Below are 16261 nucleotides of genomic sequence, written 5' to 3'. Positions count from 1 at the left end.
GACCACTGCTGGTTGAATATTTCAACCGAGTCAATGTTAATTATCCGCAAGAATATAAGAAGCTTAATTCTAAAGGAGAAGGAGAAAAGTAGAGCAAAATGACACTTAAAATGCTCAGGTGTTCTACAAGGAAATCTAAATGGTCAATGTCTTACCAGAACTACAGGGCATATGTAGGAGGGAAGCAAAATGTGGTCTTTTAGTTGGCCACCGTCACATTCAGGCTTGATATGTGAGACACATTTGTTGTGAAGCTGTAGAGGAAAAACAATAAGCTTTAAGTAACTCAAGGTAGAAGCTAATGATAAACTCAAGGGTCAACAATGGGGGTTATATAGCAACACTGATTCTAACATAATTCAACTAAGTCAAAAATCAAAATTCTTGGCTCATTTATAGATATGCATAAAACAATAAGTAGCTTTCTTCAATATTTTATCAATAGTATTATATTCATAAAGCCAAATTCAAGGAATAAAATTACATGAAGCACTTGGTGCATAAGGAGCTCATCCTGTCTCTGGACATCCCTGGGTCATCATTCTGAATATTTAATCTGGTAATGATTGTTGCTGCACTTCCTACAATTCTTGCACCTCCCTAATGAATGCTCCCATCTGGAATTCACTCATTCACTCATGTACCGGCTGTGGGTAATAAATCTGCCATGATCACATCCATTACCATTAGAAACATAGAAATTCTATGGCACAGAAACTGGCCAATTGGACCATCAAGTCTGCACAACCATTCAAAGAGCATTCCATTGAGACCCACCATATCCTCATAACCTTGAAGGCTTTTTTTAAAACCGTGGCCAACCCACCTAACTTGTACATTGCTGGACACCGTGGGGCAATTTTTAGCATAGTTAATCCAGCCAACCTGCACATATTTGGACTGCGGGAGGAAACTGGAGATCCGGTGGAAATCCACGCAGTCATGAGGAGAATGTGCAAACTTCACACAGACAGTTGCCCGAGGCTGGAATCGAACCTGGCTCTTTGGCGCTGAGGCAACAGTGCTAACCACTGAGCCACCATGCCTCCCTCAATTACTGAGCACTCAATTTACATCATTCTATTCCTCAGGATCCTTGTAAAAAATACTGTGAACATTTGACATATAAGGCTCCTGGTACTTCTATCAGATGTTCAAAATCTGAGATTTGATTACTATGATGGAATTGCATTGTCTCGTCACAACATACTGGCTTACCAGTGCCTTTCCATTCCCCACCTTCCTTTTTTACAGTATGCCAAACCTGTTGAATTAAACTCAAACTCAGATGATCTAGTACTTTGTCTCAGCGCTTTACACACTTTGTTTTATAACTCAGTCTTAATTAAAAAAGTCTCCTTCCATTTAAAGAATTAAACATAACAAAATTGAAGCTTTTGTAGTCCTTTTCCAGTAGGAGGATTATCACCAAAAAAAAATGCAGGTTAATTTGGGATTTTGCTCACAGAAATAGTTGGAAAGGACTACATTCTCCATTCACTGAAAGAAAATTGTTTGCATGAATTGTCCATGCAGTTATCAATTCACACGGCAGTCAATTAGCTAACATAGCATGATTACTTCTGGAAAGATCACTATTGAATGGACTTTAGCTGCCATATACAAGACACAGGTAGTTCTTCTATAACATGATGGCTGCGTTTTTGTGCAACCCTGCATGATAGAAAAATCATGCTTTAGAAACAGCACTTAAAGTATTGATGTAGTCACGTTACAGCCAACACATGCTTGAAAAGCTCAAGTTTTAGAAACAATGTCCCCAATTTGTCAATTGTGTTATAGCAAATTTGCATTAAAAAAAAACTTGCGTTATAGCAGAACAACCTGTAATGAGATTCATGGTATTAAACATATCTCCGAACACATCTACAAATATGCCTCAACCATCCAAAAATCTTTCCAAAGCAAAGTCAGTGTCTGTTTTAACTCATGTCAATATTAGCTAAAATAATGTTTTGTCCTTACTACATATTATTGTAGGAAACATGCAGTTAGATCAATAAAATGCAAGATACAAACATTTTTTGCCTTTGTCCCAGACCTCAAGATTCATGACAACTGCAAGATTTATAATTCTTACTATCCTCCTATACTGGACATTTATACTCTGCATCAATCACACTTGCACAATTTAGCTCACTTTTGAACTCTTGGATTACAGTGTGAAGGAATTGTCTGTGCGACTTGCAGCTAATTTGCATTTGAAAATTCTGATCATCACCTGACACTATTAATGCATGTCCAACACTCTGATGAGATATATGAGGTTTTTATTGAAGAGAAACAATAATATCTTGACTGGATATCTGCAGATCCATCAATTTCCCCAAACTAATTGCAGGGATGAGAGTGGCTAATGACTAAACAGTCTGAAAATTAGTGGCCGATGGCAAAAAGGTTGCACTTCTTTTCACAAGGAATCAATTCATTGTAGCCCTTTTAATTATCTGTAATGAATGTAAATTTTTCAAAGGCCAATTCAAATCTGTAGAATCATTGCAATTCCCTTTGTTTACGGTCTGGTACTGTCAAGGTTGCAGAGCAAATTATTTGCATCAAACCATCAAAGTGAGCACAACATTCCAACCTCCTCAAATGGTCCACATTATCTCCGTTTCTCAAGCCTCCTGGACTGTACATCTTGATGCTCCTCACTCTGTCTATCCGCGCACACAGAAACCCCCCCCACTCAACAACTAAACCTATCTCTTCACATCGAGGGCTGTAAAATCTCATTAAAAATGCATAAACATAGGCCTTCAAATTTCTGGGTGCCAAGTTCATAAAAACAAGTCTAAATGTGAGCCTATTTCCCCCTTCCTTAACATAAAAATGTATCAGGTAAATTAAACTTAAATTTATACATTGTTTCTGACACCTGCAAGAGCAAGTAAATTTAAAGAATTTTTGCTTCACCAAAAGTTGAAAAACTCAATGGGATCACCTGGAACACAATTTTAATGCAGAAATGAGGCCATGTGTATTAGTTGCAAACCACTCATGAGAAGGTTGAGTTCCTCCAATTTCTATACGCATCTCATTTTCTGGTGCACAGGGAAGACTAATGTTCTATGTAAAGCTTTGGAAAATTGGAGTTAGAATGTTCTACATGATTCCATGTAAGGTCCAAATATTCAGATTGATTCAATAACAAGATGTCTGTTGACTGAACAAAGGAATCACCTCAGAAGTGCACTTCAATCTGCTTTGAATGTTTACAGTACGTTTCCATGTAGCCTGAAACTCACCATTAAGATTATATACCAACAGTGTGGCGAAGGATCTATAGATGCCAACAATGATTGTGGGAAGAACGTAATACTGAAATCATGTTGTTGTCTGAGAGTAATTTTAAATTATGCAGAATATATTTTATATACATATATATATATATATATATATATATATAGATAGGACAGATTTCTTTGTACATTGTTGCTTTCTCTAAGTTGAATTTTATCTAAGTATTGATAATTCTTTTACAATAATAGCATCTATGCTGCATCTGTCTTATTTAAAATTTAAAGATTTAAAACAAACTGGAAGAATTGATTAAAATTGAATTCAGAGTCAGCTTGGATTAAAATTTTACCATATGCAGAGCAATGACACAACAAAGGATTTATTTAAATTAGTCACATATGTCTATTGTCACAAAACACATTTTATTCAGAAAACATTATTTATTACAAGCTGTCAATTTAACTTTTTAAAAAATAATATCGAGCAATGTTTCAGAAAGAGTGAACACCCTTGTGATATGACAAGGGTTTTTCTATAGGATCACACTTCAAAGAGATACATTGAAGATCGCAAGTACAGAAAACAAACTCAGGATCCTACATAATTAATGCTCTGGTGATTGCAGTTTCCATGAACCACCCTTGGCACAAACAACTGAATCTATTTAACTTCAATTGAATTACAAGTCAGCTCTTAGATCTCCTTCTGCTAATATTTAACCCTCTCCCACTCAAATGATGAAAACACCAAGTCAACATTTCTGAAGCATCCTTCTACAGCTAGAACGTAGAACATAGAACATTACAGCGTAACACAGGCCCTTCGGCTCTCGATGTTGCGCCTTGCTGTGAAACCAGTCTGAAGCCCATCTAATCTACACTATTCCATTCTCATCCATATGCCTATCCAAATGACCATTTAAATGCCTGTAAAGTTGATGAGTCTACAACCATTGCAGGCCGTGTGTTCCCATCCCCTACCATTCTTTGAGTAAAGAAACTACCTCTGACATGTGTCCAATATCTATCATCCCTCAATTTGAAGCTATGTCACCTCGTGCTAGCCATCGCCATCAGAGGAAAAAGGTTCTCCTGTCTAACTCTCTGATTATCTTGTATGTCTCAATTAAGTTACCTCTCAACCTCCTTCTCTCTAATGAAAACAGCCTCAAGCCCCTCAACCTTTCCGCGTAAGATTTTCCCTCCATACCAGGCGACATCCTAGTAAATCTCGTCGGAACTCTTTCCAAAGCTTCCACATCCTTCCTATAATGTAGTAACCAGAACTGCACGCAATACTCCAAGTGAGGCCACACCAGAGTTCTGTACAGCTGCAGCATGAATAACTAGAGACTTTTATTTTCGTTTCACTGCCCAGCTTTATATAGTCCCTCTTCTTCTTCTTTGTAAATTCCCTCATGCTAAGCAACAATCTCTTGAAAGGCTGCAAATTGGATAACATGCCCCATGACTTTTGACAACGTTCACTTACACGTAGATACATAAGTGAGATTCAGTTCTTTGATATTGCTTCCTCACCAAGGAGGAACAATGCTTTAAAAATTAGAGGAACATTAAACCTGTGTATTATTAGTCAAAATATGATGAATTGGAGAAATGATAGATCTTATTTTCTAAGCATGCTGGAAGCCATTTTTGAGGACTGTGGATTTAAAAAAGTTGCATCCTGAGAAATGACAACAAAATAGCAGATGCCTTCTCTTTTTGAAGGTCATTATGAGCAGACATTGTGTGGCCTCCACTCAGTTATTACGGACCAAAAATCCACAGCATAAATCCACCTCAAATTTGGCAGAACGCTGTGGCAGGTATTTGACTCTCCTCTAGCAGTATTATATTCATCTGAGATGGAGTTAAATTAGCATTGGGTGCCGAATAACAGTGTATTGTTTTGAGTACTGACGTCTCTCAGTGTGATGAGGAGGGCTAATGTGGATATTTGTGAGACAAAGGGTACAATGTTAACGGAGTTGATCATAAACAGGCTTTGGAAGCTAAGAATTTAATGAAAGTGAGACTCTCTGACGAGATGTTAGCTGAACCAAACTAAGCTAGGGTCAACATTTAGAACTTAAAACATGAGAAATGTTTAGCAGATGGGCAACTGAGAATTTGCAAGAGTGTGGAAATTTTGCGCAGAGAAGCAAGGGGATTTTTTTTAAACTTTAATTTATTGGTTTCAGATATTTATTAAATATATAAAACAAGATTAGATGGATTGTGGCAGCACAGGAAGTGTTCCACATCTGCAGCATGTGGGAGGCTTGTGGACAGCAGCGTCATTCCAGCACCCACGTCTGCCGCAGTGTCTGAAACTCAAGGAATTTCAGCTTGAGAGATTTTGAGGCATTTCAAAGCATCATGGAAAGTGAGAGTTACCAGGACATTTAACCCAAGAGTCAGCCACCCCTCATGTTAAGTTAGATAAGGACTGGATCATATGACTGACTCAGACAGGTAAGGGGAATTAGATAAATGATGCAGGAGCCTGAGCCCTTGTCAACATATATGAGGCATTTATTACGAGTGTGCAATGTCAGAAACTGCAACACCAGTTACCTTCGGCCATAGCACTCATTTGACCAAAGCGCAACAATAAAAGTCACCACAAAATAAACATCCTGAAGTTTCTTGTCAGAATAGAATTTGGATATTTCTGAAAGACAGACACATTGTCAAAGCTTCTCATCTTGTACTCATCAGGATAAAATACAACAATGCCAATTTCAAATGATCACAGGTTATATTACAAGAGGAAGGAGAGTTGATGGTTGCCAAATAAACTCTCATTAGCCATGACATTGTTATCAGGAAAGGAATGGTGAACTATAGGCTCTTCAAGCTCCTGAATAATTCAAAAACGGTGCAAAGTTTGACCAAATTCTTTTTAGCTACTGACAATAGGTCCTTACATAGGAGTGCATGAGCCACAGACAAACTCAACTGATATTTTAAATGGTGTCTGGAGTAGCTATTAGTATACTCCGTGTTATTCAGCAAGTGCTGTCATTCATTGAACAACATTTAATACTAGACATTTTGCAAGGTTGGGCTGGTTAGGTATAATCTGTACTCTGCCTAATAAGAACAATTGAAAGCAGTTGTAATCAGCTAGTCGCAGTGATGCATAGCCTACGTACCTGGCATCACACCAGCACAAACTCATGCAATGTTGTTCAATTGTGTGTTAGATATAATGTCTTGTTATCAAAAGGTGTCACTCCTATAGATAATGCATCGCAGCTGCAGCATGAAATAGTTTTCAATGGAACACAGCCCACAGATTAGATGAAATCCATGCAGTTATGTCTCATCGTGAATGGAGCTAGACAATCAAACAACTGATGGAGAGGTGGTAGCTCCAGAAACATCCTGAGCTTTAACAATGGGGGAGCCCAGTTTTATCAGTGAAAAAAGGCAAGACCGAAGAGTGTGCAATCATTGTTAATGAGAAATGCTGAGTGAAAGTTCCCTCTCAGCGTCTTCCCCAAGTTCTCAGGATCAGAAATGATACTCTTCAGATACTTGATTCCCTTCACAAGAAATGAGTGAAGGCACAGGATGCAGAAATATCCCAGGTGTCATACTGTAGTCTACTGAAGAAACTAATTGCCATTTTTGGCAATGATTTGGCAATCATTTAAGTGGTGTCTTCTCTACGGCAACACCTCGACCAAATAGAGTGCACTTGCCAACTAATCAACACTCTCTTCTCAAACAGCAATAAATGTTGCTCCCCTTTATATTAGTATTCTTGTGATATCCTGATGAGGGCAAGATGAAAAATTCTGATAAAGTGTGTCCTTTTCAATACAGTCGGCTTTGATATAACTTGATAGGTTCGCACAAGAATGGAATGGTATTATAAGGAAATCGCACAATGGTTGCATCATTTTAACTAATGGGCTGGAATCGCGTGACAATACAGGTAAGAAAATTGCACGTTCTACAAGTAATGGGCGAAATTCTTCAATAGCATTAAAGCCAATTTGTGTTGAAGAAACACGTATTATAACGGAACCGTCTGTATCATCTTTGCTGAATCACCCACCGTAAACATTGTATGAATCATCATTAACCAAAAACTGAACTGGTCTAGCCATACAAATACTGTGCCTACAAGAACAGGTTCAAAGGTGGGGAATTCTGCGGCAAGTTATGCTTTTCAGGATGCAAGCATTGTTGCTCAGGCCAATATCCACTGCTAATCTTTAATTGCTGTCACCACCACCAAGTGTTGTCAGTACACTCTCAACGCTGTTCCCAAAACCAGCCCATCATTGTCCAAGGCTCAAAGCAGCACTATGATTAAAGAGAGTTCAGTGGCCTGAATGAGTGTGACTTCAGCAACATTCAAAGTGCTTAACACCATCCAGGACAAAGCCGACTGTGTGACCTACGCCCTATCGACCACCTTAACCGTTTACTTCATCCACAACCAATCCACACTGACATCAGACTCTATCATACACAGAATACAATACAGTAACTGCTCAAACCTCCCCATCTGCACTTTTCAAATTTGCTACTTGAACCAACACAACACAGATAACATGGTAACAGTGATGGACATCATTGCTTAATACCATAAAGGTAACATGGTGAGAACTCCAGAGCAGTGAGTTCCAGTGGATGCATCAATTGGCATTTACAGATTTTAAAATGCTACGTCTTTAAGAACTATTTATATGGAAAGTTGGTAGCTGCAGAATCTGAACAATCAAACAGCATGCGACCAAACCTGGTGAAAAGATCAGCAAAGGAGAAGTAACATTTAATAGTAGAGCCTTTAGGTTAGACCTGGAAAGCAAAGTGCAGTGGTAATTGTGAGCGAGAAGCCAATCACACATCGTGTGGTTACAGGTTCAGTTGGGAAACAAGGACCTTTAGAAGCAATCCCAATTAGAGGTTTAGCAAGGAAGCAAACAGTCCATGAGCAAAGTTCAAAATTCATTATGGCAAAGGGATATCTTTAAATTGAAAGTACAGAACAGGCTGAGGTTAGAAGTTACAAAAGGCTACTTAAATAGTGTGCATAATGTTGCCACCATACAGAGTGAGCAGACACTGAGTCAAGTCGATACGGCTGACATTACAATTGCCAAAACATAAAAGGTGGCACAGATAATTCTCAAGAAGTTAGTCAGGCTTTAATAATAATTTTAATCTGAGAAAAAATAAGTTTCTTGCAAGAGCAAGATTTTTCAGAAGAATTCAGCATCTGGGGAATCGTGATAATTTAATGAATGATTTCGACAGGTCACTGGGAGAACTGAGACTGAGAAGAGAATTCCTAAGAGATGGAATTGTCTGAAATCAGTGATGCCGCCTTGCCAGATTTATTTCAGTCCAAAGATGATGTCTTTGATGAATACTATTTCAATTGTCCTGGAAACAGAAAGCAGGATGAATGCACAAGTGTGACAGATTCCATTCAGTTCAAAAGAAACACGTGACAAGAAAGTAGTCCAGTCAGTATCAGTGATATAGGTCACTTCCAAAACATGTGTAAAAATAGGGCACACTTACAGAGCAGCATTAAGTCAAATGGCTACTCTCACAAAGGTGATAAAGTAGTAGAGCTACTCGCATTAGAAAATTATCAAATGCATCTCTAAGGGAAATGGATGATCCAACTGCCTCGAGCTTGGCAGAACCCTGTTCTATCAATGGACATTTCACTAATTTTAAACTGACACTTACAGGGGCAAGTGTATCTGCCTTATCAGATCATTTACCACCTGTGAAGGAACAAAAGTTGCAGCTTGCAGAGATGAAAGTGCATGTTTCAGGTGGAACGACTCAAGATAACAGGTATGCTGCAAGGCAACACTGCAACACAAAGGGCACAAGATAGGAGGAAATGTAAAAATTATTCATATTCTTGAGCATGCCCACACATATCTTGACTTCAATATTTGTAAAGTAGCAGAAGGAGTAAAACTCATAACAGACAGTGAACAGCTCAAAACAAACCAAATCTGTCCAAAGACAAGCCAGTCAGAAAATATCTAGTCTGGGAACAAACAATTGTTGAACAATCAAGGAGCAACTCAGTCAAAGATTTTATTGGGGTTCCTAAATTCATGGTAGAACCCAAAAAACAGAACCCATTGAGATTGTTATGTTAGCATTAAAGATATGTCTCAGATGGTCAACAAGATGGAAATCTATGCCTACAGAGTGTTGGCAGAAATGTTTTCCATTTCTATCAAGAAAGAAAACTCAGATATGAGAAACAAGCAACTTTTGAGAAGGTGCAGTTGAAAAGAATGAGCACTACAATCCACTTGAGGCCATCAATCAATGTTTAAATAAAAAAAAACTTTCCAGGCACCAACATGGCCTGGTGAAAAATTGTAATAACAGATAATTTCATGTCAGATGATGCACAGACAGAAATTCAAGAGTTATATTTCAATTCTTCATCTTCCAAGGTAAAATCATTGGTGCCAGTTATAGAACTAAGTCAATGGCAATCCTCAAGTAACATGACTGAGGGTGTGAACATGAAGGATTTACAACTGAGGGGGAATGAAGATGTTCGACCTAATCTACAAGGTGATGTAAAGTGTTTACATGCTTCAACATTAATGTATCCACATGTTGAGAATCAACATGTTTACTTGGATTCAATTTGTATTGCATAGGGCTGCAATATTGAGATGGGATGACCAACATTCACAGATACAGGACATAGTCAAGAAGAAATTACCTGGTCGAAAAACCCATGATAATGCAAAAAAAAAAAATAAAATTTCTTTTAAAAGTAGCAGCCCTCCATGAAGGGAATTCATCAGATTTAAAGGACTCTAAGACGATGCTTTGGTGAATTCCTCTATGAAACAAATTCAGGATATTAATAAGTGCTTCAGGTAAAGTAGTAAACCAACTACCTGGTTTAGTGGGAATTATACCCTCGCAGAAGAGTGTACAAGAGACAGTAGTGCAAGATGGGTGGGGATGGCGGAGTGGATTCAGTTGCATCGAAAATTGTGGAAAAAGGTAAGTGGGGAGGCCTCAGGAGAGTACATTAAACTTTTCGTAACAAGTAATAGGATAAAGACTAAAGAATAGGATAAAGGATTCCCTAGTGTGGAAACAGGCCCTTCGGCCCAACAAGTCTACACCAATCCTCTGAAGAGTAACCCACCCAGGCCCATTTCCCTCTGACTAATGCACCTAACACTATGGGCAATTTAGCATGGCCAATTCACCTGGCTTGCACATCTTTGGACTCTCTCGTATCTCAACTTAAAAGCTAAGCCCTCTGGATTTGGACTTGCCACTTCAGGGAAAAGACCTTGATTATTCACCCTATCCATGACCCTCATGATTTTATAAACCTCAGTAACGTCAGCCTGATGCTCCAGGGAAATAGCCCCAGCCTATTCAGCCTCTCCCTGTAGCTTAAATCCTACTGTCCTGGCAACATCCTTGTAAGTCTCTTCTGAACCCTTTCAAGTTTAATAACATCTTTCCTATAGGAGGCAGAACAGGATTGAATGTAGCATTCTAAAAGTGGCCTCTCCAATGTCCTATACAGTTGCAACATAATATCCCAACTCCTATTCTCAATGCACTGACGAGTGAAGGCAAGCACACCAAATGTCTTTTTCACCACTTTGTCTACCTGCAACTCCATTTTCAAGGAACTATGAACCTAAGGTCTCTTTGTTTGACACCACTCTCCAGGGCCCTATCATTAACAGTACAAGTCATGCCTGGCTTTGCTTTACCAAAATGCAAAACCTCACATTTATCTAAACAAAACTCCATTGCCACTCCTTGGCCTATTGGCCTATCTGATTGAGGTACTGTTGTACTCTGAGGTAACCTTCTTCACTGTACACTACACTGCCAATTTTGTTGTCATAGTCATACCGCACAGAAACAGACCCTTCAGTCCACGCCGAGAATAATCCCAAACTAAACTAGTCCTACCTTCCTGCTCTTGGCCCACATCCCTCCAAACCTTTCCTATTCGTGTACTTATCCCAATGTTATTTAAACACTGTAATTGTGCCCACAGCCACCATTTCCTCAGGAAGTGCATTCCACACACGAGTTACCCTCTGAATAAAACATTTATCCCTCATGTCTTTTTAAATCTCTCGCCTCTCATCTTAAAACTGTACCCCTTAGTCTTGAAATCCTCCATCCTACGGAAAACACACCCACCATTAACCCCATCTATATATCTCATGATTTTGCAAACTTCTAGAAGGTCACCTCTCAAACTCTAATGCTCCAGTGAAAAACGTCCCAGCCTATCCAGCCTTTCTTTATAACTTAAACCTTCTCAGCAACTCCTGGTGAATCTATTCTGTACTCTCTCCAGCTTAACAATATCCTTCCTATAACTGAGTGACCAAAACTGGACACAATACTCCAGAATAGGCTCACCAATGTCCTTTACAACTTCGCAACACCTATACTCAATGTCTTGTGCAATTGAAGGTCTCCCTGCTATAGGAAGGATGTTGTGAAACTTGAAAGGGTTCAGAAAAGATTTGCAAGGATGTTGTCAGGGTTGGAAGGTTTGAGATATAGGGAGTGGGTGAATACGCTGGGGCTATTTTCCCTGGAGTGTTGGAGGTTGAGGGATGACCTTGTAGAGTTTTATAAATTCATGAGGGGCATGGATAGGATAAATAGACAGGGTCTTTTCCGTGGAATAGGGAAGTCAATAAACTAAAGGGCATGGGTTTAAGGTGATGGGGTAAGGTTTAAAAGGTATCTAAGGGGCAAATGTTTCACACAAAGGGTGGTGCGTATATGGAATATGTTGCTAGAGGCCGGTACAATTGTGACATTTAAAAATCATCTGGATGGATATATGAATAGGAAGGATTTAGAGGTATATGGGCCAAATGCTGGCAAATAGGACAGTGAAGAAGGTTACCTCAGGTTACAACAGGATCTTGATTAGATGGGCCAATGGGCTGAGAAGTGGCAAATGGAGTTTAATTCAGATAAATGTGAGGTGCTGCATTTTGGGAAAGCAAATCTTAGCAGGACTTATACACTTAATGGTAAGGTCCTAGGGAGTGTTGCTGAACAAAGAGACCTTGGGGTGCAATTTCATAGCTCCTTGAAAGTGGAGTCGCAGGTAGATAGGATAGTGAAGAAGGCGTTTAGTATGCTTTCCTTTATTGGTCAGAGTATTGAGTACGGGAGTTGGGAGGGCATGTTGCAGCTGTACAGGACATTGGTTAGTCCACTGTTGGAATATTGTGTGCAATTCTGGTCTCCTTCCTATCGGAAAGATGTTGTGAAACTTGAAAGGGTTCAGAAAAGATTTACAATGATGTTGCCATGGTTGGAGGATTTGAGCTATAAGGAGAGGCTGAACAGGCTGGGGCTGTTTTCCCTGGAGCGTCGGAGGCTGAGGGGTGACCTTATAGAGGTTTACAAAATTATGAGGGGCATGGATAGGGTAAATAGCCAAAGTCTTTTCCCTGGGGTTGGGGGGTCCAGAACTAGAGGGCATAGGTTTAGAGTGAGAAAGAGACCTAAGGGGTAACTTTTTCACACATAGGGTGGTACGTGTATGGAATGAGCTGCCAGAGGAAGTGTTGGAGGCTGGTACAATTGCAACATATAAAAGGCATTTGGATGGGTATATGAATAGGAAGGGTTTGGAGGGGTATGGGCCAGGTGCTGGCAGGTGGGATTACATTGGGTTGGGATATCTGGTTGGCATGGATGGGTTTGACCGAAGGGTCTGTTTCCATGCCATACATCTCTATGACTCCATGAAATCAAGCGTGCTAAGCATCTTTTTACCACCTTGTTCATATGTGATGCAAACATCAAAGAATTATGTACCTGAACTTCTTGGTCCCTCTGCTCCACAACACCTAAGGCTCTACAATTAACTGTGTAAGTCTTACCCCTTTTTGTTGTACCAAATGCAATACCTTGCATTTATCCAGATGGAACTCCATCTGCCATTTTTATCTCATTGACCCATGTGATTAAGATCTCTTTGTAATCTTAGGAAACATTTTATCAACTGTCCATTATGTGACCAGTTGTTTGTGTCCACAAACTTACCAACCATTCCTCCTGTATTCACATCCAAATCATTTATATAAATGACAAATGCAGTGGACTCAGCACTGACCCTTGCATCACAACAATTGGTCACAGGCCTCTAGTCTGAAAAGCAATCCTTTGTCTCCTACCTTCAACCCAATTTTGTATTCAACTGGCTAGTTCTCCCTGTATTTCACGTGATCTAACCTTGCTAACCAGTCTACCATGCGGAATCTTATTGAATGCCTTGCTGAATTCCATATAGACAATGTCTACTGCTCTACCTTCATTAATCTTCTTGGTTGTTTCTTCAAAAAACTCAATCAAGTTAGTGAGATACGATTTCCCATGGGCAAAGCCACGTTGACCATTCCTTATCAGTCCTTACTTTTCCAAATGGGCATATAAATCCTGTCCCTCAGAAACCTCCAACAAATTAACCACTACTCTGGCTCATTAGTCTATAGTTCCCTGGCTGTTGCTTACCATCTTTCTTGAATAATGGCATTGCATTAGTCAACTTTCAGTCTTCTGGCACCTGCCCTTATCAGTAACTACTGATGATACAAATATCTCAACAAGGTGCCCAGCAATCACATTTTTCAAGTTATCACAATTTATTTTGTCAAGTTCTTCCGCATCCTTCTCAACAGTAAATACTGACACAAAGTACTTGTTTAGTATTTCACCCATCTCCAGTGGTTCTAGACATAGACAGCCTTGTTGATCTTTAAGGGGTCCTATTCTCTCACTTATTACTCTTTTGCCCTTAATGTATTTTAGGATCTCTTTGAATTCTCTTTAATCCTATTTTCCAAAGCTACCTTGTGGCCCTTTTTTACATTCCTGATTTCACTCTTAAGTATGCTCCTCCTGACCTTATACTCCAAGAAATTCATTTGATCCCAGTTATCCAAACCTGACATACGCCTCCTTCTATTTCTTGACCAGATTCCTCTAGTCATCCAGCATACACACTAGCCTTGCCCCTCGCACTAACTGGAATATCTGTCTCTGAACTCTTAGTATCTCATTTTTGAAGGTCTCCCACTTTCCAACTATCACTTTATCTGGGAATAGCCTCTCCCAATCAACTTTTGAAAGTTCCTGTTTAATACCATCTAGACTGGCCTTATTCAAATTAAAACTTTCATTTTTCGATCTGGTCTATCCTTTTCCACAATGTTTGGTTGTGAAAGACGAGGAATGCATTGAACTCTACCCAGTATGATGATGACATAAGGACCTGATTGGGAGAGCAGCCCTGGATCTCCAAAGAGATCTAGATCTCATTTTTTTTTTGTCACAATGTTTATCACACCACCTAACTTATACCTAATTGTTATCATTCAATAAACTACAGGCTGCTTAGGACTAGAGCCTCTTCTTGCCAGACTACCAAGTCGTCTTGCTCTGTTGCACTGGACAAAGCAGAGCTCAACTACAAGTAGAATACCTGCAGAACATCTCCTTTATGGTCAACAAGTGTCCAGCTAACTCATATAACCTGATAAATAATGCTGAGGATCCATCTTATAACATAGTGCCAGCACAGGACATCACTTCATCTTGCAACACCATGCAGAGGAGTTTTATTTTACTTTTAGAGGGAACTGCAGTGGAAGCACCAGAATGGATGCATGTGGGGAAATGCAAACTGAAGGCAGGTGTGGCAGCATTTATACAAACTTAATTTCAGCAACATCAGGAAGAGTTGTACACTTAAGTGCGACAATTTTACCATCCATGAACAGCATGCAATCAAAACTAAATGAAGTGTTTTTAATATGATGTAAATCAATGGTTAAGGTCTGTTTCTTTCATTTTGCCCACGTCTTTTAACATATAGTTTTAACTGAACAAATGGAATCACTTTTATCACTGTTCTCCCGTCATTTAAAAGGAATTGAGTTTAATTGTCTGGATTTTATATAAAATGCTATTAGTTTGAAAAAATCTTAATACAGCAAACAATGACACTCACAATTTTTCTTCTTTAATGGAACTCCTGTTCCAAACTGTGCATTTCTAGCTAAGATTTCACCAGCAGTTGGCAATGACTCTTTGCCTGCAATGAGAAACCAGCCTGCCCTCTAGTGCTCATGAAATTTTGCTCAGTTTTCACAATAATCCTTGTGCACACATTGAAAAAAATGCATGTTATTTCGTCAATACTTACAGTTATTTGGCACCAAACACAGTGGAGACCGGTGAGACCCTGGTAACATTTAATGCTCTTGCGGCATCGATCACATTTGGTTGGAGAGTTTCCTTCCACCCAAACATGCTGCATGACCTTCATAGGAGATAGAGAAATTGACTAAGATCATTCAGGCTGAATAAGACAAATTAGAGAATTAGCTCATCTGTATGAACCAAATGGGGCACCTAGAACATATCAAGAGATTCAAAATCAATAACTTTACTACACAGAGGTAAATTACATTGTGTGATATTATGAAAGCAAAGGCAGCATTACTTGCATCACCACAAAATAATTTTTGGTCCAACTACCTTTTCAAAGGTCATTCACCACCACTTTCTGTGGAATTCAATTTAATTTTAAAACCTCAAGTTGCTCTAAGCTCCAAGACAGTTTGTCACCTATCACTACACATGGGGTGGTGTAACAGCCCTCTGGGGCAGGGATCACAATCTCAAACTTAACATTCACCCTTTGAAAATGACAGCAGTTTCATTTCTGATGGGACTGATCTCATCTGGTGGCATTCATTTAGATTAGATTAGATTACTTACAGTGTGGAAACAGGCCCTTTGGCCCAACAAGTCCACACCGCCCCGCCGAAGCGCAATCCACCCATACCCCTACATCTACCCCTTACCTAACACTAGGGGCAATTTAGCATGACCAATTCACCTGACCTGCACATCTTTGTGACTGTGGCCCGAGGTGGGAATTGAACCTGGATCTCTGG

At 39.4% G+C, this 16261-nt stretch overlaps 1 protein-coding gene across 5 annotated transcripts in view; it reads right to left on the bottom strand.

The window, feature by feature from the left end:
• dgkg (diacylglycerol kinase, gamma) overlaps positions 1-16261 on the bottom strand; it is a 527377-nt gene that overhangs the window by 224746 nt on the left and 286370 nt on the right. For all 5 annotated transcript variants that reach the window (XM_072578849.1, XM_072578848.1, XM_072578852.1 and 2 more), the window contains 2 exons: positions 15505-15621; positions 156-254 (listed from right to left, as the gene is read on the bottom strand). In XM_072578849.1, the coding sequence (XP_072434950.1) occupies positions 156-254; positions 15505-15621 (216 nt within the window). The remainder of the gene's footprint in view (positions 1-155; positions 255-15504; positions 15622-16261) is intronic.

The sequence above is a fragment of the Chiloscyllium punctatum genome, chromosome 10 (assembly GCF_047496795.1).
Source record: "Chiloscyllium punctatum isolate Juve2018m chromosome 10, sChiPun1.3, whole genome shotgun sequence".
NCBI classification, from domain to species: domain Eukaryota; kingdom Metazoa; phylum Chordata; class Chondrichthyes; order Orectolobiformes; family Hemiscylliidae; genus Chiloscyllium; species Chiloscyllium punctatum.
Note: the sequence above shows the minus strand (reverse complement) of the source record. Positions and strands in the feature narration are given on the sequence as shown.